This window comes from Rhincodon typus, chromosome 5 (genome assembly GCF_021869965.1).
Source record: "Rhincodon typus isolate 14 chromosome 5, sRhiTyp1.1, whole genome shotgun sequence".
NCBI classification, from domain to species: domain Eukaryota; kingdom Metazoa; phylum Chordata; class Chondrichthyes; order Orectolobiformes; family Rhincodontidae; genus Rhincodon; species Rhincodon typus.
Window position 1 is genome coordinate 83,955,863 of NC_063336.1, and position 22,777 is coordinate 83,978,639.

General features: G+C 41.8%; 1 protein-coding gene across 1 annotated transcript in view; it reads right to left on the reverse strand.

Annotated features, from left to right (window-relative positions):
* The window catches only part of strn (striatin, calmodulin binding protein), a 126,075-nt gene that overhangs the window by 43,409 nt on the left and 59,889 nt on the right, over positions 1–22,777 (reverse strand). The window contains exons 4-7 of the mRNA XM_048596436.1: positions 21,082–21,160; positions 20,219–20,386; positions 16,874–17,024; positions 6,642–6,780 (exon numbers count right to left, since the gene is read on the reverse strand). Of these exons, the coding sequence (XP_048452393.1) occupies positions 6,642–6,780; positions 16,874–17,024; positions 20,219–20,386; positions 21,082–21,160 (537 nt within the window). The remainder of the gene's footprint in view (positions 1–6,641; positions 6,781–16,873; positions 17,025–20,218; positions 20,387–21,081; positions 21,161–22,777) is intronic.

Here is a 22,777-nt window from a genome sequence, read left to right on the forward strand (position 1 = left end):
AATGGTGGCTGGGAAAACATCACTTTATATGCAGAAAATAGGGAGGTGGGTGGGGTAGGGAGTAAACGATTGGATAGAGCCCAAAGAGAGAGAAAGACAGTTGGACAGACAAAGGAGTTGCTAATGATCAGGCTGGGAGGGTGAATAGTTGTAAATGGGGACTGTTAGTGACTAACAACAGGGGGTGTGTAGTGGCAGGCTATGTGGTAACAAGGCCTGGTGTGTGGGGTGGGGGGCTGGGGAGAGAGTTTAGGCCCTAAAATTATTGAACTCAATATTGGGTCCAGAGGGCTGTAGGGTCCCCAAGCGGAAAATGAGGCGTTGTTCCTCCAGCTTGCGTTGGGCTTCACTGGAACACTGTAGCAAGCCGGAGACAGAGATGTTGGCCAGAGAGCAGGGTGGCGCATTGAAGTGACAGGCAACAGGTAGTTCAGGGTCTTTTTTGCGCGCAGAACGTAGATGTTCTGCGAAGCGGTCGCCAAGTCTATGCTTCGTTTCCCCAGTGTAGAGGAGATCGCATTGTGAGCAGCGAATGCAGTAGACCAGATTCTTGGAAGTGCAGGTGAAGTGTTGCTTCACCTGGAAGGTATGTTTGGGCCCTTGGATAGTGGGGAGGGAGGAGGTAAATGGGCAGGTGTCGCACCTTCGTCGGTTACAGGGGAAGGTGCTGTAGGGCTGTGGGGAGGTGTTGGGGTGAAGGAAGTGTGGACCAGGGTGTCCCAGAGGGAACGGTCCCTGCGGAAGGCGGACAAGGGAGGGGAGGGGAATATGTGTCTGGTGGTGGCATCTTGCTGGAGGTGGCAGAAATGGCGTCTGATGATCAGAACCGGGTCACCGGACCCGAAACATTAACTCTGTTTTCTCCTCCACAGATGCTGCCAGACCTGCTGAGCTTTTCCAGCAACTTTGCTTTTGTTCCTGTTTTACAGCATCCGCAGTTCTTTTGGTTTTTATTAATCTAGTGAACCTTCTCTTAACTGTTTCTAATGCATTTACATCCTTCCATTAGTACAATAGCCAGTACAGTACACAGTATTCTAGAAGTGGTCTTACCAATGCCTTATGTAACAGAAGCATAACCTCCCACTCTTGCATTCAATTCCCCGCCAATAAAACGTAACATTCTATTAGCTTTCCTGATTACTTGATGAACCTGCATCCTCCCACCCTTCTGCAAATTCATGCACTAGGATACTCAGATCTCTCAGCATCTCAGAACTCTGAAATCTCGCACAATTTAAGTAATGTGCTTTTGATTCTTTCTGCCAAAATGCACAATTTCCCACTTTCCCACATTATACTCCATTCAGATCTTCGTCCACTCCCTCAACCTATTCACATCCTTTTGTTAGCTCCTTATACCCACCTCTAAACGCACTTTCCTTCCTTAGTGTCAACAGCAAATTTAGTAATTGTAACTTTGGTTCCTTCATCTAAATAGTTTATATTAATAGAAAAGAGTTGGGGCCCCAGCACAGACACCTGTGGTACACCATTTGTGATATCCTGAAAGGTCCATTTATTCCTACTCTCTGCTTCCTGTTAGCTAGCCAATCTTCTATCCTGCCAACATGTTACCCCCAAAACCATGAACTTTTATTTTCCACAATAACCTTTGATGTGCCACTTATCAAATGCCTTCTGGAAATCTGAGTACAATACACTCACTGGTTTTCCTTTATCCACAGCAAAGATACCACTTCAATGAACTCCAAAATATTACTAAAACATGATTTCCCTTTGACAAAACCATGTTGGCTCCACATGATTAGCTTAAACTTAGTCAAGTGCCTTGTTTTAATATCTTCAATAATAGCTTTTAAGATGTCCCTCATTACATATGTTGAGCAATCACTCTCAATTCTGGAATTCAGCTCTTCTATATTTGAACTCAAGCTGTAATGAGACAAGGAGCTGAGTTGCCCTATTGAAACCCTAAATGAGCATCAGGAGCAGGCTACTGGTAAGCAAGTGCTGCTTAATAGCCCTGTTGACGCCACCTTCCATCACCTTACAGATAGTCAAGAGTAGACTGATGGGTTAGTAACTAGTTGGGTTGAGTTTTTCTTGCTTTGTGTGTACAGGACATACCTGGGCAATTTTGCACAATCACCTGATAGATGCCAATGTCGTAGCTGTACTGGAACTGCTTGGCTAGGTATGGGCAAGTTCTGGAGCACAAGTCTTTAGCACTACGGCCGAAATGTTGTCAGGGTCTTTTGCCTTTGCAGTATCCAGTGCCTCCAGCCATTTCTTGGTATCGTGTGGCGTGAATCGAATTGGCCGAATATAGGTATGTGGTGGAGACCACTGGAGGAGGCAGAGATGGATAATCCCCGGCACTTCTGGCTAAAGAATGCTGCAAATGCTTCACCCTTGGCTTTTGCAATGAAGTGCTGAGCTCTCAGATTGTCGAGGATGTGGATATTTGTGCAGCATCCTTCTCCAGTGGATTGTTTAATTGTCAATCACTATTCATGACTGAATATGACAAGGCTGCAGAGTTTAGATCTCTTTAATCGGTTGTGGAATCATTTAGCTCTGATAACTATCTTACACCAATCCCTGACACCAAGTAGTCTGGTTTTGTAACTTCATCAGGTTGACATTTCATTTTTAGGCATGCCTGGTGTTGTTCCCGGCATACCCTTCTGCACCTTTCACTGAACAAGTGTTGATTCCCTGGGTTGATGCTGATGGTAGAGTGGCAGGGATATGCCAGGCCAGGTGGGTTACACATTGTGCTGGAGTATAGTTCTGCCGATGGCCCTCAGCACATTTGTACATGCCCAGTTCTGAGTTGCTAGGTTTGTTCAAACTGTATCCCATTTAGCATGGTGACAGTACCACACAACATGATGGATAGTATCCTCAATATGAAGATATTGAGACTTCATCTACAAAAGGACTGTGCTGTGGTCACTCTTCCTGATACTGTCAGGCCAGATGTATCTGCAGCCAGCAGATTGATGAGGAGGAGGTCAAGTATTTTTTCCCCTCTTGTTAGTTCCCTCACACACTGCTGCAGACCCAGTCTAGCAGCGATGTCCTTTAGAATGCAACTAGCTCAGTCAATAACAGTGCTGCCGAGCCACTCTTGGTAACGGGCACGGAAGACACTTGCTACCTTCTGCTTCATCGAAGTAGATATGGAACAGTGCTGATTGCTCAGCCAGGAGGACACACACGTGGCAAACAGCAGAAAGTTTCCTTATCTGTATTTGACCTCATGTCATAAGAGTTCATGAGGTTTACAGTTAATGTTGAGGACTCTCACAGCAACTCCTCCCCTTCGGGGGAAGATGATGGCCTAGTGGTATTATCAATGCACTGTTAATCCAGAGATCCAGATAATGTTCTGGGGACCGTGGGTTCAAATTCTGCAATGGTAAATGGTGGAATTTGAATTCAATAAATATCTGGAATTAAAAGTCTAATGATGATCATGAATCCATTGTCAATTGTTGGGAAAAACCCATCTGGTTCACTAATATCCTTTAGGGAAGGAAACTGCCTTCCTTACCTGGTCTGGGCCTACATGTGACTCCAGACCCACAGCAATGTGGGTGACTCTTAACTGCCCTCTGGGCTATTAGGGATGGGCAATAAATGCCCTAGCCAGGGACACCTTCTTCTTGTGAAAGAATAAAGAAAAAAAACTCCCTCCCAACTGCATACTGCAGTGCCTCAACCTCTGCTGGGTCCGCCCTGCCAGCAAAACAGCGTATTCCTTGGGATGGCGATGCGATTGTCTGGGACACTGTGTGTAAGGCATGATTCCGTGAATATGACTGTTAGGCCATCGTTTGACCAGTCTGCAAGACCGCTTTCCCACTTTCCCGATGTTGGCACTTGCCCCCAAATGTTAACAAGGAGGCACTGCAAGGTTGACTACTGCTGTTTCTGGTCCCTTTATCAATGCCTGGTGGTCAGTCTGGTTTCAGTTCTCTTCTTTAGACTTTGTAGCAACTGATAGAACTGAGTGTCATTTCATGTTATTTACTTAACGTCATTTACCATTTCAGAGGACAGTTAAAAGTCAGACTGGGTTAGAATGGCAGATTTCCATCCCTAAGGGAAATGGATATGTTTTTTACAGCAATTGAAAGTGATTTTAGGCTCACAATTAATTCCAAATTATAGTTTGAAATTTAAATTTCATTATCTGCTACGGTGGGATTCAAACCTAGGTCCTCTGAACATTACCTGGGTCTCCAGATTTCTAGTCTAGCATCAATACCAGTACAAGGCTATCACCTCCTTAATCTTTAAAACAGATGGTGATTCAGGGCAAAGAGAAAAACAGACTTTTGGATTGTTTTTGTAAAGTGCCCACACAGACAACGAGAACCATAAAGTTCTAGACTTGTAAAATGTTAAAGTCTATCCATAGAGATAATGATGAAACTGCAGTGACCTTGTCCTGGTGCAACCAGTAGTTTTCTCCTTTTGGCCCTCACACCAACCGCACATGCCACACTGTAGCACTGCTTTCATTTGTTGCCTTTTAAATAGACATTTTCAAAATAATTAATTTACCCAAAATACTCTACAATGATCTTCAAACTAGCTGCATAATAATTAAATTTCTCTAATTTTTTTTCTAAAAAGCATTACTTTTAATTTAATGTATGATAAAAATACAGAGACCACAGAGCATACACAACTCTAGCAACTTCAGCATTCTGAAGATGCCACTATCCAGAAATATAATCGATTCTTTTGACTTAAAACAGGCTTTCAAAACACATAGTTGGTAAAATTAAACAATTTCAAATTTATCAGTACCATAAATCCAACTACTTAGTCACTTATATTCTCAAACACAGTCCCATACGCTGTGCTCTTCTAATATCTAACAAAATACATACACAATGACTGCCACAACCACCTAGCACACCACCTTGTCCTGCTTACTGACTGGTCAGCATGATGACTATACCCAGCACACACCTACACTTCAGCAGCACCGACAAAGCACGGTTGCAACTTGCCCATTCCAGATCCTGACAAAACTCGTAAGTGTGATGAGCCCTCTCTTCCAACCAAGCATAGGTGACAAAATGCTATCACCTGACAAACTGCATGTGAGTACTCCCCCTCCCCTACACACACACATAAAATTGTGCATGAATTCCCTGCCATGCATGCTGGCCCAAACAAATGAGCACACATAGCAGCTATGACTGACCCTGACCATCCACATGCAATGATGCCCAACTATCCCCATCCATTGTACAGCATCCACCAGTCTATGTAGTTACCTCTATACATACTCCAGCTTCCATGACATCTCCCAACCCACCACTGCCTGTCGACTGCGGCATAGTGCCACTCTGCTACCCACATCATATCTGTCCCTCCTGCTTGTCATGTCCCTATGACTCACTGAATGTCTGGTACTTGCCTGTAATGTTGTCCCTGAAAGCCTCTTCAATGCTCAATGACCCATTCTGTCTTCTACTGTGCCACACCTCTTCGAAATTCCCATGCATTCTCTTTCCCCCACTCCCCAGTGACAGTTCCCTCCAATCTTACCTCCCATCATCCTATTTGATATACCCCCGTGATCTCTCCTTCCCAATGTCCCTTGAGAACACCATCCCTACCACTTCCCAGCAACCTTGCTCTGAACGCCATGCTGATGTACCTCCCAGGTTTCAATGACATGCTAGAACACCGGATTTATCCCCCAGAATGCTACCCCCATGTTTCCCCCACCATTGCCCCCTCCGAACCCACCCTCATCAATACATTCCCCAACTCTGCATCGCTCCTGTAATCCACTCAGCCTCATAACACCTCCCTCGTCAATGTATTCCGTAGTACCCACCAATACATTGGGGCAACCAGGTGAAATGTGAGGGCATGTACCACTGCCCTGTATCTCTACTCAATCTGCCTCTGTTGACATATTCCTTCTGACCCAGAATCCTCCCCCAATCCCACCCCCATTGACATATTCCTCCCAATCCAGAATTCCCCAATTCCACCCATCGCCTTCCCATGATTACCCCTGCCAGCGATGTCCTCCCAATGCCGCTCCCTCCTCCTGTCGAGGTTCCCACCGTCCCCCCTGCAAAATGCGTTCCTTCATTTATTCCTTCTTGTTCTTTTTAACCATATTAAGATAATATTCTTTCCATTTCAATGAGGCAAACTAAAGTTATCCCAAGTAACAGGAAAATCACGCCGTTTTTCCTTGCACAATAATAAATGCAACACACAAAAAACAGAACTTATTTCCAGGATAGCTCAACTAGTGACCAACACACTTCTATTTTTAGAAAGAAAACAACATATTCTGCAATTCACCCTGAGTCAATGACACTTTCAGATGATCCATAATAATTCAAGATGATCCAGTACATGTTGCAGGAAGTATAAAATGGTGATGAAGCAGATGATATTTATCTTAGAAAGATGGTCATAAATATGCCTACTTTTGTTTATGCAGATTCACTTTGGTAAATATTTGTGTATTTTGTCCTTTATCAAGAAGCATCAAGAAAACCTCTTGAACTGAAGAAGGTTATCTTTAATGCATTCCTCTTATGTGCAACAATTTTTGACCTTAAACAAAATTTGAAGGCAAGTAAGATCAACTGTCTTTGTCATAACAAAGTGTTGCGAAATCTTACCCCATTCTGCTCCACTGCCTGTACTTCTCAACTCTCCTGCACCTTCCTCTTCTGATGTTCCCAAAAAATCAAACTCTCGTAGTGCTTCCTCAGTATCCATATCCTCCACTGGATCAGAAGACACTCCTTTGTTAACAAACTGGTTAAAAGATGACAATTTGAGCAATGAACAAGAATGGACATTACACTGCATTATATAAACAGCAACTAAGGTAAACCAAGCAAATAACTATATCTGTCATGGGCTTCCACAACCATTATAAAATCTACATAGTGGAAATAGTTAACAAACATTACCATTGTCAGAAATATATTTTATCATTAGATCAAATTTTATGTCAACATTCACATGTCTTGCAGTTGCCATCTTGAGCAGTATATTTTGATAAGAAAAGCATGTTCAGAAGTTATATTTCAAAGGACCACATTTCTTGATAGCTAGTGTATAATATAGTGCACAACTGTGTTAGTTCCTTTTCAGCCTCTGCCCTCACCTGAGGTGCGGTGATCCTTAAACCACCAACCCCAAAACCACCACCAGTTGTCTCTCTCTCTGGCAGGACAGCCTATGGTCTAGTCAGACTATGGTGACTATACCTTTATGTATTACACACTGAAATTGATGTGGAGGAGTGTGAAATCACCATGTTCAATGATGTTGTAATAATGTGCACCTTATTAACAACCAGAGCTCCTCTAGCTGTTCTGTTTCCTCCACTGTAATTCTTAATATTCACCATTGGACAATGCTGCACCAAAGTGCTTGCTGGAGAACAACCAACATTTTGGCAAAGGTGAAGAATCCAAGAAGTGTCGCTTTTTTGATATTGCAATGAAGGTTCACCAGGATGTTCCAGGATGGCAGTCTGTCCTATGAAGAGATTGGGAAACTGAGCCTGTATTCTCTCCAGTTTTGAAGAATGAGAGGTGATCTCAATGAAACCTACAAAATACTTAAAAAGTCAGACAGGGTAAATGCAGGTAAGATGTTTAACATGGTTGGGGAGTCTAGAACAAGGAGACACTATTTATAAGCAAGGGGGATGCCACTTAGTTCCAAGTTAAGGAGAAATTATTTTACGAATCTTTGGAAGTCTCTTCAACAGAGGGCTATGGGTAGTTAGTCTCAATGTTTAAGGCAGAGATAGATTTCTGATTACCAGGGTGCAATCAGAGTTATGGGGACTTGGTGAGTAAATGGCACTGAAATGTTTGATCATATTGAGCAGTTAGGCAGGCAGAATAGGCTGAATGGCATACTCCAGTTGCTATGTCTCATGTCTTGCCCGCTGGTAACTCAAATCAGAAAGAAAAGTTTTTGCTGCGATCCTTATGATGGAATCTACTGACTGACTGTGGTACAATTACTGCCAATCAGCTGTCACTTACGAGTAGGTTCAATTGTACTTCTAGACTGGCACTGCAGATCACCACGTAGCATCTGAGAAGATAGGTCTAACATCTGTCTGAAACTTTGCAGTGATGCCCTTTTGACAAAATATTCTCTCAAAAGATTATGTTGAGTAGTAGAGAAAGGTCAAAGTAGGTTAGGAAGGAGTTTTAGCATAAATAACAGATTTCTTGCAATTTGCATGTTTTGCTGAAGCTTAAGGTCACAGGTCACTCATGCACCTCATGATAAACAGAGCATCTGGGCAAAATAGCAATTTCTCCCTACAAATGACCAGAGTTTAAAATTTGGTCATCCCCCTTTATATTGTTATACCATTTCCTTGATAATAATGTACCCTGCACAGAAGTATAAGTCTTGCTAATATGCACAGAGAAGGCTGTCATTTTGACATTAACAAGTCCCACAGCTTCTTTATTAGTTATTTATGAAACACGAATCATGCGCCCTGTTTCACCACGTATCTCCCTTGTCGTCTGATACCACTTCCACCTTCTGATCCATTTAGGAGTGGTTGGGAGAATTTCTCCCAGCAGAGTGACCGATTTAGTCAGCGCTAGAAAGCCTCTAATTGACAGGTTTTGAATGTGTACCTCACAAGATCAACTCAACTGGACTTTGGCTCACAACTCTGTGTGTCTGAACAGACAGTTAATAAGCATCATCAAAAAAATGTTGCTAACAAACTGTTTTACAAACTGACTTAATTCCTTTAGATTCACCATCTCCAAACTCACTTTCTTTTCTCATAAATTGTTCTCATCTCAGATCATAGCTTCAGCCTCTTCCTTTCTAAACTTTAGCAGTCAGCGCCTCAAATACTTCCCTCCTCTGGCTGTGGTTTAGAAAATATAAAACATAGAAACTAGAAGTAGGCCAACTGACCCTTCAAACCAGTTCCACCATTCAATAAGATCATGGCTGATGTTCTCAAATTGCCATATTCATGTTTTTTTTTCCCATACCTTGATTCCTTTAAAAATCTCAAAATGTATCTATCTCTTCCTTGAATATATTCAGTGACATGGCCTCTTTCTTGCCACAGCTTTCTGTGGTAGAGAATTCCACAGGTTCACCATCCTTTGAGTGAAGAACTTTTCCTCCATCTCAGTCCAAATGGCATACCTAAATGTTGAACCCCAATTCTACATTCCTCAACCAGGGAGGGAAAACATCCTCCCTGCAACTGTCCATTTAGCCCTGTTAGAATTTTGCGTGTTTCAATCAGATCCCCTCTCATCCTTCTAAACTCTGGTGACTACAGGCCCAGTTGAACCAATGTCTCTCCACAGTGCAGTCCTGCCACGCCCAAAGTCAGTCTAATAAACCTCCACTGTACTCCCACTATGTCAGGTATATTTTTAGCTGGGGAGACCAAACCTAAACATGATCCTCGAGGGGTGGTCTCACCAAAGCCCTGTATAACTGCTGCAAGATATCCTACTTTTGAACTCAAATTATCTTGCAATGAAGTCCAATACACCATTTGCCTTCCTAACTGCCTGATGCATTTATCCAGCGACTTTTATTGATGGTGTACAAGGGCACCCAGATCCTTTTGTACATTCATACTTCCCAATATATTACCATTTAAATAATACTCTTCCTTTCTGTTTTTCACATTGAAATGCATAACTTCAATTTTGACATGCTGCACTGCATCTGCCATGTGTTTGCCCACTCAATTTGTTTAAATTACCTTAACACCCCCTTGCATTCTCCTCACAACACCACCCAATTTGGTGCATTCCTCTTCCATTCACCCCAACATTACGGAATGTCTGCACAGTTTGCTTCATCTCTTTCTACTTTACTCAGTCTCTACGCCCCTTGGAAAAAAAACATTTTTAATTAATCTTTTGCTAACCACACCCCTTCCGTGGCTTAGCAACCATTTATCTTGACTTGGCCTCAAGTGCTCTGTTTCATTTTGCAATGGCACTGCATAAATGCAACTTCTTGCTGCTGTGTTCACAGGACAGTGTACATTCAGTACATGGAGTAGCCAAGCAAAGTTATGAAACACAAAAGTTTAACACACAAAATACTCAAGTCATGTCATCTCACTTTTATTCAGCAGCATCCATGACACGCGCTGATGGCATCCAGCTCTAACTCACCAACAACTCGGCTAAATTGTCAAACTGCTTGTCAGATAGCCAATGCTGGATGAACAGAAATTTCATGAAATTAAATACAGTGAAGACCAAAGTCTTCAAAACCTGTGGGAAATTTTTGTTTCCTGGATACTGACGCAATCACTGGCTCTGAAACTGTGAGGCTGAACCAGATTGTTTGCAACCTTGGTGTATGTTTGACCTCAAGTTGAGCTTCCAACTACACATGCAGCTATTTCCAATGCTATAACATTGCCTGACACCATTCTGCCTCAGCTCATCCCCTGCTGAAACCCTTATCAAATCTTTGTTATTTCCTGACTGGACTTCCAGGCTGGCATTGCACATTCTACCCTCTATAAACTTGACATCTATGTTTTAATTCTTAACAAATCTTGTTCAATCATCACCCCTCTGCCTGCTGACCTTTACAGGTTTCATTTTCTTTCATTCCAATTTTAAATCTACAAGGGTTTCCCTTCTCTGTCATCTAACCTGGCAAGTCTGTGCTTCTAATCATTTAAGATATCTGTGCTGCTCCAATTCTAGCCTCATGACTGTGACCAATTTTAACGACTACATAACTGGCTTCAGCTGCTTGGTTATGAAGCTCTGTACATTACCTAGACCAGGTGAAAGTGAGGACAGGGTGAAAACTGGAAGCAAAAATCAATGAACGTTTCCAATTCCGGATGACGGGGGGAAGCTGCACTGATGATCGCTATATCAGAGAAAGAGCTGTGGGGTTGGGGAATAGGACTGGAACAAGGAATGTTCCACGTACCCCACGAAGAAACAGAGACAGTCATAACTGGGGCTCATATGGGCTCCCGTGACCAACCCGCTGACCTGAAGAAAATGAGAGGAGTAAAAAGAGAAGTTGTTAAGGGCGAGGACAAGCTCAGCCAAGCAGAGGAGGGTGGTGGTGGGTGAGGACGGCTCAGGCCTTTGCTCCAAGAAGAAGCGGAAAGTTCTGAGACCATCCTGGTGGGGGATGAACATGTAAAGAGACTGCACATCTATGGTAAAGAGGCGGCAGCTGCAGCCTGGCTTAACACCTCAGAAGAATCACGGATATACATGAGCAGGGACTGGACTGGGGAGAAAAGGCTGAATCAAGGTAGAAAGAGATGAGTTCTGTCGGGCAGGAGCAGACTGAAACAATGGATTGCCCTGGGCAGTCCTGTTTGTAGATTTTTGGAAGGAGGGGCTGTGTGGGTCTGGGGGCCTATCAGCTTGGAGGCAGATTTTTTTTTGTTTGGGGGGGGAGCATTAACCAGATGAAATGAGGTCAGTTACCATAGTTGATACAAAGGCCTGATGTGCCATGGTGGGGTCATGGACCAGCTGAAGATAGGAGGAGGTATCTGAGAGCTGGAGCTCAGCCTCTGCAATGTAGAGGTCAGTATGCCTCACTACAACAGCACCACTCTTATCGTCAGGTTTAATAACAAAGTCAGGGTTAGATCTAAGTGCATGGAGGGCAGTCAGTTCGGAGGGAGATAGGTTGGATTGGATGAGAGGGCAGGGAAATTGAGGTGACCAATGTCACATCGACAGTTCTCAATGAACAGATCAAATGCAGGTAAAAGGTCAGAGGGAGGGATCTAGGTGGAAGAAGAGTATTGGAACTGGGCAAAGGGGTCTGTGGGACAGGGAGAGGACTCTTGTGCAAAGAAATGGGCATGGAGGAGAAGACAGTGGAAGATGAGTTCAACAACATGTCGTGCCCGAAATTCGTTTAGGTGGGGATGCAGAGGGTTAAAGCTGAGACCTTTGCTGAGTACAAAATGTTCAGCATTGGAGAGCGGAAGGTTACGAGGGATGGTGAATACCTGACAGGAGGTAGAGTTGGGGGAGGGGATGGAGTCAGAGGGAAGGAGAGGGGAAGAAGATTCCAGAGTCATGGGTATCTGAGTTGTTGCATCTTGTGGGCCTTGATGCCTGAAGGAAAAGATAAAGTTTCTGGTTAGCCTGGCAAATGAGCCGCAAGTTGAAGTGAAAATGCGGAATGGTGCAGAAGTGAGCCAGCATGATGTGATGCTGTAGGAGAGAAAGGTCGAGAATGAGTGTGTGACGCCTCATGGCACTGAGTGTGGATTTCAGGATGCGGCGAGAGCAACTGTCCATGGAACGTTGAACATCAGAGATATACCTGTGATCCTGCATGGATCCAACAGGTTTATTTGAAATCACAAGCTTTCAGAGTGCTGCTCCTTCATCAGGTAAAGCGGAGGTAAGTGCACAGGCACAGAATTTATATATCCTGCCTGGCGATTATTGTGCAGTGACCATTCATCCGTTGTCATAACGTCTGCATGGTCTCGCTGATATACCATACCTCGGGGCATCCTTTCCTGCAGCATATGAGTTAGACAACATTGGCCAATTCACCAGAGTGCCTTGTGTACATGGTGGATGGTGTTCCCATGTGCGATGGTAGCACCTGACATGTCTTGCAGAGGTTGCCGTTGTAGGGTTGGTGTGGTGTTGTGGTCGCTATTCTCCTGATGGTTGGGTAGTTCGCTACAAACAATGGTCTGTAAAAGATTTGGTGGTTGTTTGAAGGCAAGAAGTGGGGGCGTAGTGATGATCTTGGCGAGATGTTTGTCATCATCGATGACATGTTGAAAGGCTGCGAGATCATGCTGTAGTTTCTCCGCTCTGGATCAGTGTTGGACAACGAAGGGTACTCTGTTGGTCATGTTCCCCAGCTGGGGAACAACTTCAGTGGTTAAGGAACAAAAACACAAGTTGCTGGAAAAGCTCAGCAGGTCTGACAGCATCTGCTTCAGAACTTCTGAGGAAGGGTCACCAGACCCGAAATGTTAACTCTGAGTTTTTCTTCACAGATGCTGTCAGACCTGCTGAGCTTCTCCAACAACTTCTGTTTTTTGTTCCTGATTTACAGCATCCGCAGTTCTTTTGGTTTTTATTCAGTGGTTAAGGACATTCAGCCTCCGATCTTCGGAGAAGCATCCTCCAAGGTGGCCTTCAAGACAACACAGAATCACGGAGCAGAAACTAATAGCCAATTTTCGTACCCATGAAGATGGCTTCAAACATGATCTTGGGTTCATGTTGCGCTACATGTAACCCCACCGAACTGTTCTGTGTTTGTGAAGTCTTTCTAACTGTTCTGTTTTGACACCGTCACCTTGATAACTCGTTATGATCTCTCTACCTCAATTAGTTTGTACAGCTTTGGATTACTTGTTACTTTGAATAGATGTCGTCATGCTACTCTTATACCTATCAAGTTATTCCAGCATATGGTTTGTCTCTAGCACCATCTTATTATTGATTTTTTTGTAATTATCTCGCTGCCTAAAGTAATTGGATCATAGATCATCCCTTCACTTACTATTCAGCTATTAACACTTTACTCATGCCGTTTGACACTTTTGATCACTGGCAAAGACTTGTTATTCAGCCTGTCGACACTCCACTCACACCATTTGTACTATCTTCTGATACTCAATTATGTAAAATTTTCCTGAAATGATTGCCCCGCCTATAAATTCTGTCCCCGTGCGCATTCCCTCCACTTCAGCTGATGACAGAGCAGCACTCTGAAAGCTTGTGATTTCAAATAAACCTGGATTATAACCTGGCGTCGTGTGACTTCTGACATTGTCCACCCTAGACCAACACCGGCACATGTACACCATATTTAGGTGTGTAAGCAGGGAAATTTTTGAACTGAAACATCCAGAGTGAATTGTTTTATTTATTGTATTTGAGGCCAACTGTTGCAAGGCGTTGGAAGTCAGCATTACACAGAGATCGCACAATGGTGGTCTATGGCAACTGCAGGTACTGATTCCCCAAGGCAGGTTCATTAAAGCATAAAATTACAGATTTAGAAGCAGTTAGATGCACTGCGTACTGTACAAGTAATTTCTGAAGTGAAACACTGCAAGTGATGATCTACAATTAGAGGGGTAAAACAGGGGAAGTTGATCATCTGCCAGGAGAAGTGGACTCTGCTGAAGAAAGTACAGGAAACTTCAGAAAGTCTTAGGTTTTATGATGATGCTTAGGGTGTGTTGAGTCGATGTCCTCATCTGTAACATGATTACTCAAGTACCCATCATCTGCATCAATGTCACTTTCCTACATTATCTCCATATCCCTTAATGCCATTAAAATATCAATTTCTGTTTTGAACATGCTCAATGACTGAGCTTCTACAGACCTCTAAGGTAGAAAATTTCAAAGATTTACCAACCTGCAATGAAGAAATTCCTCCTCATCTCACTGTTAAATGGCCTACCTCTTACCCGACATTACATTCCCTAGTTTTAGACTCATCAGCCTGAGGAAACATCTCACCTATGTCCTCCCTATCACAGCCTGTAAGAATTTTCTAAGTTTCAATGAAGTCACCCCTCATTCTTTGAAACTCTAGGAAATACAGACCCAATTTTCTCAATCTCGCATCAGAAGATAATTCCGCCACACCAGGGATATGTTGAACTCCTTCAACAGCAAGTATACTCCTCCTTTGAAAAGTGGGACAAAACTGTACACAACATTTAGGTTATGTCTCACCAATTGCAGCATGCCATCCTTATCCAGGCACTCAAATTCTTTTTCTAGAAAGGCTAAAATACCATTTGGTTTTCTAATTATTAGATAATAATAATCCAGAGATCCAAGATAAGGTTCTAAGGAAGAAAAGCAGAAAATGCTACAGAAACCCAGCAGGTCCGGCAGCAACTGTGCAAAGAAATAAAGTTAATATTTAAGTGGGACAGACTCTTCTTCATAGGAAGATAGGAACAGGAGTAGGTCATTCAACCTGTTGAGCCTGAATTTAATTTAATTGATGCTGATTGAATAATTCGATGCCTTTTACCCACACCATAACTCTGATAAATGTTTGATTAACAATGGTGCACAATCTCTACTTCAAATAAGAATGAGCATTTCGAAGAGAATTCAAAACCTTCAAGTAAAATAAAAATGCTCCTCATTTCAGTCCTAAATGGCTTCCCTTCTATTTTTAAATTATGCCTCCTGGTTCTGGACTCCACAGTCAGGAAAAACATTTTACCTACATCTAGCTTGTTTAACCCTTGATATATTTTGTCGGTTTCATAAGATCACTTCTCATTCTTTGAAACTCTATAGAGAGATTACATGCCCAGTTTGCCTAATCTCTCTTTATGGAACAGCCCCGTCATCCCCAGAACAAGTTTGGTGAACCTTCGCACTCACTCCACAGCAAAAATACCTTTCATGAGACAAAATTGCGTACAATATTCCAAATGAGATCTAACCAAGCTCCTACACAACTGAAGCAACATTTGACTACCCTCAAACTCAAATCCTCTTGTGATAAAGCTCCTGTTCCATTAGGCTTCCTAATAGCTTGCTTCACTTGCATGTTAGCCTTCAATGACTTACTGATAAGACCTTAGTACTTCTACACTTTCCATCTTCTCATCATTTATTAAAAACTCTGTACATTTGTTCTTTGTACCAAAGTGGATAACCTCATTTTTCCACATTTCATTCCATCTGCCATATTCTTGCCCAAACACTAAACTTGTCCAAATCCATCTGAAAACATTTTCATCTTCCTCACAACACACATTCCTACGTAGCTAAAAATTTAGAAATATTACATTTGGTCCCCAAGTCCAAATAATTAACATATATTGTAAACAGCTGGGCCCAAGTACTAACCCTTGTGATATTGCACTCATCACAGAATGCCGATGCGAGAATGACCCATTTATTCCTCACTGCTTTTCTGAATCGTTTTGGGAGCATTGGTTCAAGTGGCACCTGGTGAAACATGAATTCAATAGGAACATAGGAACAGGAGTAGGCTAATCAGCCTCTCGAGCCTGTTCCACCAGTCAGTGAGATCATGGCTGATCTGTGGTCTAACTCCATACACCTGCCTTTGGCACGTATCTCTCAATACATTAGATAATTTCAAATTTGAGATAATAAACAAAAATTTAATGACTGATCTAGCATCCACTACTGCTTGTAGAAGAGATGTCGAAACATCTACCATGCTATGTGTAGAAGTGCTTTCTAACATCTCTCCTGAGATGTCTGGTCTGGCCCTAATTCTCAGACTAATTCTAGTTCTAAAATTCTCAAACAGTAGAAATAATTTGTCTTTATCTACCCTGCATTTTCAAGTTAATACCTTGAAGACTTCAATCAGATCACCCCTTAACCTTTTAAATTCTAGAGAAATTCTGGGTCTACTTTGTCTAATCTCTCCTCGTACCTTAACCTCTAAAGTCCAGATATCATTCCTGTAAACCTATGTTGTACTCCCTCCAAGGCAATAAAGTATATATGTAAACATTAGGCTAATGATGACCATGTAATCGTTATAAAAACCCATCTGGTTCACTAACATCCCCAAGGGAAGGGAACTGCTGTCCTTACCGGGTCTGGCCTACATATGACTCCAGATCTACAGAAATGTGGTTGACTCTTAATTAACCCTTGAAATGGTCTAGAAATCCATTCACTTCAAGGGCAACCACGGATGGACACCAAATGCCAGCCTTGTCAACATTCCGAGTTTTAGATCAATTTGAGCAGAGGACTATAACTGAACCTCTTCAGAAAAAGAAATTAAAGCATTCAGCACACAGATAAACCACAATTATACTGACACACTACTTTTTCAACACATTTATATACATGGCCCCAATCATTTGACCTACCGAACTATCGCTAACTGTCCTCTCCTTTCCATCATTTTCATCATCTTCATCTTCATCACTAAATTCTGCTGCAGCATTTTCCAGGAAATTCAATGTTTCCAGCACATCTGCCGAATCCGTTGAAAGTGGTTTAACCTTCTCTCCGGAATTTCTTTAAAAAAATTCAAAACTAAATTATATAATCTTTCACATGTTTTTTAACACAGGCAATCTATGACAGAATTTCTGGGGGGAAAAAATAGCACGCAGTTATTTTGTAAAGGTACAATTCTATAACATGCTGTGCTTCAAATCAAATCCTCTATTCTCAGTGATTCTCAATGTTTTATTCCCCAGATGATGAGCAAACTGGTCCCATATCTGGTCATATATATTCTTCAATAGAGCGGTGGACGCCGTCTATATGGACTTCAGCAAGGCTTTTGACAAGATTCTGCATGGTAGACTGGTTAGCAATGTTAGATCACATGGAATTCAGGGAGAATTAGCCATTTGGATACAAAACTGGCTTGAAGGTAGGAGGCAGGGAGTAGTGGGGGGGGATTTTTGTTTTGTCCTGGAGGCCTGTTACCAGCTGTGTACATAAGGATCGGTGCTGTGCCAATGCTTTTTGTCATTTCTATACATGATTTGGAAGAGAATATAGGAGGAATTGTTAGTAAGTTTGCAGATGACACCAAAATTGGTGGTGTAGCAGAGAATGAAGAAGTTTATCTCAGAGTACAACAACGGACCCTTGACCAGATGGGTCAATGGGCTGAGGAGTGACAGATGAATTTTAATTTAGATAAATGTGAACTGTTGCATTTTGGTAAAGCAAATCAAGGCAGGACTGATACGCAGAATGGTAGGGTCCTGGACAGTGTTGCCAAACAAAGAGACCCTGGGGTGCAAGTTCACAGTTCCTTGAAAGCAAAGTCACAAGTAGACAGGGTAGAGATGATGGCATTCGGTACGCTTGCCTCTATTGGTCAGTGCATTGAGTATAGGAGTTGGAAGGTCATGTTGTGGCTGTACAGGACATTAGTTAGGACAGAATATGGAATACTGCATTCAATTCTGGTCTGCCTGCTATTGGAAAGATGTTCTTAAACTTGAAAGGGTTCAGGAAAGATTTACAAGGACGTTGCTGGGGTTGGAGGGTTTGAACTATACGGCGAGGCTGAGTAGGCTGGGGCTATTTTCCCTGGAGTGTCACAGGCTGAAAGGTGGCCTTATAGAAGTTTATAAAGTCATGGAAGGGCATGCATAGGGTGAATAGCCATGGTCTTTTTCCCAGTGTAAGGGAGTCCAAAAGTACATGGCATAGGTTTAAGGTGAGAAGGGAATGATTTAAAGGGACCTAAGGGGCAACTTTTTCAAGCAGAGGGTGGCGTGTGTATAGAATGAGCTTCCAGAGGAAGTGGAGGAGGTGGGTATAATTACAACATTTAAAAGGCATCTGGATGGGTACATGAGTAGGAAAGGCTTAGAGGGATACGGCCAAATGTTGGCAAATGAGAACAGATTAATTTAGGATATCTGTTGGCATGGACAAGTTGGAATGAAGGGTCTGTTTCCGTGCTGTACGACTCTATGAAATTATGACTCTAACAGACCATTAGAAGAAAGTAAAAGGCTCTTGATGGAATCTGCTCTTCATTTTTCTTTTATTGCAACACTACATGTAATTTTTTTAGATGTGTTTCTCACTTCTTTTGAAGCAAGACTGTCAGGCCTATAGATGCAAAGTTATGTAAAATAATGTCTGGAGTGTAATCACAAACGAAACTAAAAAATAGTCGGCCAAAAACAAAAAAAACAAAAAATCACAAACCAGGAGGAATAGTTACTGTGTTCAGAAACATGCCAAATAATGTTCTTGTATAATCTTATTGCACAAATGCAAGTCATTCCACAAACTGAGTCACTGCTTTGAAAGAGCTATTCAATTTGTCCCACTTAAGAATCATAAAACCACTATGGCAGAGAAGCCCATTACTTGGCACATCAAATCCACGGCAGCTCTCTGTACAGTAATTCTATCAGTTCCATTCCCACCATGCTCACCACATGGCACTGCACAATGCAATTTATTTCCTTTTCAAGTATAACTCTGAATTAAAGCAAAGAAAACACCAGTTAGTGAGGATAACATTCAGCAATTGTTCTTTTAGGGATTATTAAATTATAATTCCAGCATTTTACAACAGGAGCACAATAACAATCTCTTATTTAGCTGTCCTAACCTGTTTCTATAAAATGGAATGTTGAATATAAATCACTTTCCCACAAGAAAATATGTAATAAGGGTAGACTACGTTTCTGACCTGTTAGTAAAGTTTTACATCAAAAAGCTGTTAGCTGGCTTGATCGCAGCAGACCCAAAAAGATCCTCTAATTTAATTTATTAAATCCTGATAACTCACTTATTCTTTCTACCTGACTCTCTCTTGCTCTTGACCACTTCTTCCAACCCTTCTACTACCCTACCTTGACCGTTCCTACCACTCGACGTCTATCTCATTTGTTGCACCTCTCATTCCCTCATTCACTATGTTCCTTTCACTGCCCTCTCCTAAGCCTTCACGCACAACAGAGGCTTGGGATTGGGGCAAATGAACAAGACGGCAAACAGAAAACAGCAATCTAACATTCTTTAATGTTATCGAGTGCACTTTGTGCACAATACTTTGTTTGCATCAAATCCAAGTCCTTTGAAATGATGAACCTTTGATTCAATTGAGGGAAAAAAAATCTTTGCAAAGAAGCTTTAGTCCTTTCAGGTACTTGTTTATAGGGTGAATCATTTTCCTTGCCTTTGATAGTAATGTTAGATTTATTGTTTTCATCAATGAATCCCATGAATGAACTAAGAAAAGGAACACAGACATCGGTGATAGTAAACAAATAACAGCCCAAAAATGGCAAAAATAAATTTTCAACAACTAAGAGATTTTAACTTTACATTAAGGAATATCAGGTTGTGGTCTCTGCTTGTACCATACTAGATAAAATACAGAAACACAACTACTTGTTCCATCCTAAGGAAAAAAGTAAAAGGAGTTTAACTGACTGGGCCAGCATGCAATTCTCATCAATTCTGCAGATAAATCAGATTGTTGTGCCACAGCATCGGAATATGTCTGTCTTTGTTTACAAGTTCAAAAGCTTACCTGTTATATGTTAATGAATCTACATAAAGAAATCTGAATATTACACAAGTGTACAATTCCCAACAATGATAGTATATAAAAGGCTTAGAAATCTTGGATTCAAAGGACAGTGAATTTAACACAAAAGAAATTAAATTTAAATTTTAAACAAAGTAACCACACACCGGTGATAGGAGGTGTCAGCACTTACCCAATCATGTTTGTTCCTTTTATTACAGTTTCTCCACCATTTACAACAGGCTCCAAATTTTTGTTTTCTGATAATTTATCTAGATCACTAGAGAGGCCAAGAAGTGCCCGTGCTCGTTTTGACTTCACATCTATTATGGTGTCTGTATAACCCACCTCCTGTAGGTATCTAGAGAATCAGTGAATCAGAGCAGTCTTAAGCATAATGACCAATATCTTGAAACCTTACCACAACTTGTGCAGCAAAACACACCAGCTACAAACGATGCAATATTTAGAAAAAGAGGAGAATGTACACACCACAAATCCTTTTCTCCACTCTACTCTGCAACGGGTACTGGAAAACGAAAAGTCACTCGTACCAGCTGCAGGGTCAAAGTGATATGTCTCTTCCAGTACCAGCCTCTACAGTCACTAGGAAAATGTAAGCTCCCAGCACAGGGCTATTGTTAACAATTCACCATTCATTACATTGTCTGTAGTAAGACACTCTAGTTTTTTTTTTCTTTAGATTGGCGTAAGGGGGATGGGGTTTGATTTTTTTCAAAAATAAATATACATCAAATACATAACAAAGACGTGCAAATATTACTCTAAATGTAATGTGTAAGCTAGCCCATTTACTGTTAGAAAACAACCAACATCCTATCCAGCATCTTATTTCATTCTGATCTTGAACATAATCATGTTTAATATTAATTCTTTAAAATGCTACAATTTAAATCAAGATGATAGTCTAATATTTTTACTTATCTGAATTAGAATAAGGAAATAAACAGTTCGCAACTTTGATGCTAAGGTGAAACACTGAAGATACCAGAATCACAAAGCATTTTTGAAACAGAACTAAATGCAGATACTCACTGACGAAGGAGCTGTCGCCCTTGCTTCCACGTTAATTGATTATTTTGTGTTGTCTGTATTTCATTTTCATTCCCTTCATCTAGAAAAACAATGATTCAGTCTGAATTCCTCACTCCTCAACTACTCATCAAATAATCTTACTTCAGGAATAATTGGAATCAGATTATTGAGTGGAGACTGTTGTCAAACAAGAGTAAAATGTTGCACATCACCAACTGTATATTTAACCAGGGAATAGCAGAGCTCTTGTAATTGTCAGAGACTGGTAACATGTGTAACATTAAAAAAAGCAGATAGCAACCAATCAATCTTTTCAAATGGTGGTCTATTCTAAGCTTTTAATAAAAAAAATTAAAACCAAAGCTAAACACTTATCTTTGTGGTTGAATTTATACTCATTTCTGCCCTTCCAACATAACCTGAACTGATACATCAGAGCAATATGCAAGGACTGCAGTATTAATTGATAACAGTCTTCTAGGTGGAATATTAAGGAGCATTCTTATCTGGTTGCTCTGACGGCAATAAAATGTTTCATGAGACTTGTTAAAGAGGAGCTAGGTCCCCTAGTATTGGCTTTGAGAGGGGCAGGTCATGCCTCACAAGTCTTATTGAATTCTTTGAGGATGTGACAAAACACAATCGATGAAGGTAGAGTAGTGGATGTGGTGTATGTGGATTTTAGCAAGGCATTCAATAAGGTTCCACATGGTAGGCTCATTCAGAAAGTAAGGAGGCATGGGATTCAGGGAAATTTGGCTGTCTGGATACAAAACTGGCTGTCCAATAGAAGACAGAGGGGTGGTAGTAGATGGAAAGTATTCAGCCTGGAGCTCGGTGAACAGTGGTGTGCCGCAGGGATCTGTTCTGGGACCTCTGCTCTTTGTGATTTTTATAAATGACTTGGATGAGGAAGTGGAAGGGTGGGTTAGCAAGTTTGACGATGACACGAAGGTTGGTGGAGTTGTGGACAGCGTGGAGGGCTGTTGTAGGTTGCAACGGGACATTGACAGCTTGCAGAGCTGGGCAAAGAACTGGCAGATGGAATTCAACCCAGAAAAGTGTGAAGTGATTCATTTTGGAAGGTCGAATTTGAATGCAGAATACAGGGTTAATGGCAGGATTCTCAGCTGTGTGTAGGAACAAAGGGATCTTAGGGTCCACGTCCACAGATCCCTCAAAGTTGCTACCCAAGTTGATAGGGTTGTAAAGAAAGCGTATGGTGTGTTGGCTTTCACTGGCAGGGGAATTGAGTTTAAGAGCCGTGAGACTATGCTGCAGCTCTGTAAAACTCTGGTTAGACCACACTTGGAATATTGTGTTCAGTTCTGGTCACCTCATTACAGGAAAGATGTGGAAGCTTTAGAGAGGGTGCAGAGGAGATTTACCAGGATGCTGCCTGGACTGGAGGGCAGGTCTTATGAGGAAAGGTTGAGGGAGCTAGGGTTTTTTTCATTGGAGCGAAGAAGGATGAGAGGTGATTTGATAGAGGTTTATAAGATGATGAGAGGCACAGATAGAGTGGATAGTCAGAGACTTTTTCCCAGGGCGGAAATGATTATTACAAGTGGACATAATTTTAAGGTTATTGGAGGAAGGTATAGGGGAGATGTCAGAGGTAGGTTCTTCACACAGAGAGTGGTGGGCGTGTGGAATGCGCTGCCGGCAGTGGTAGTGGGGTCAGATACTTTAGAGA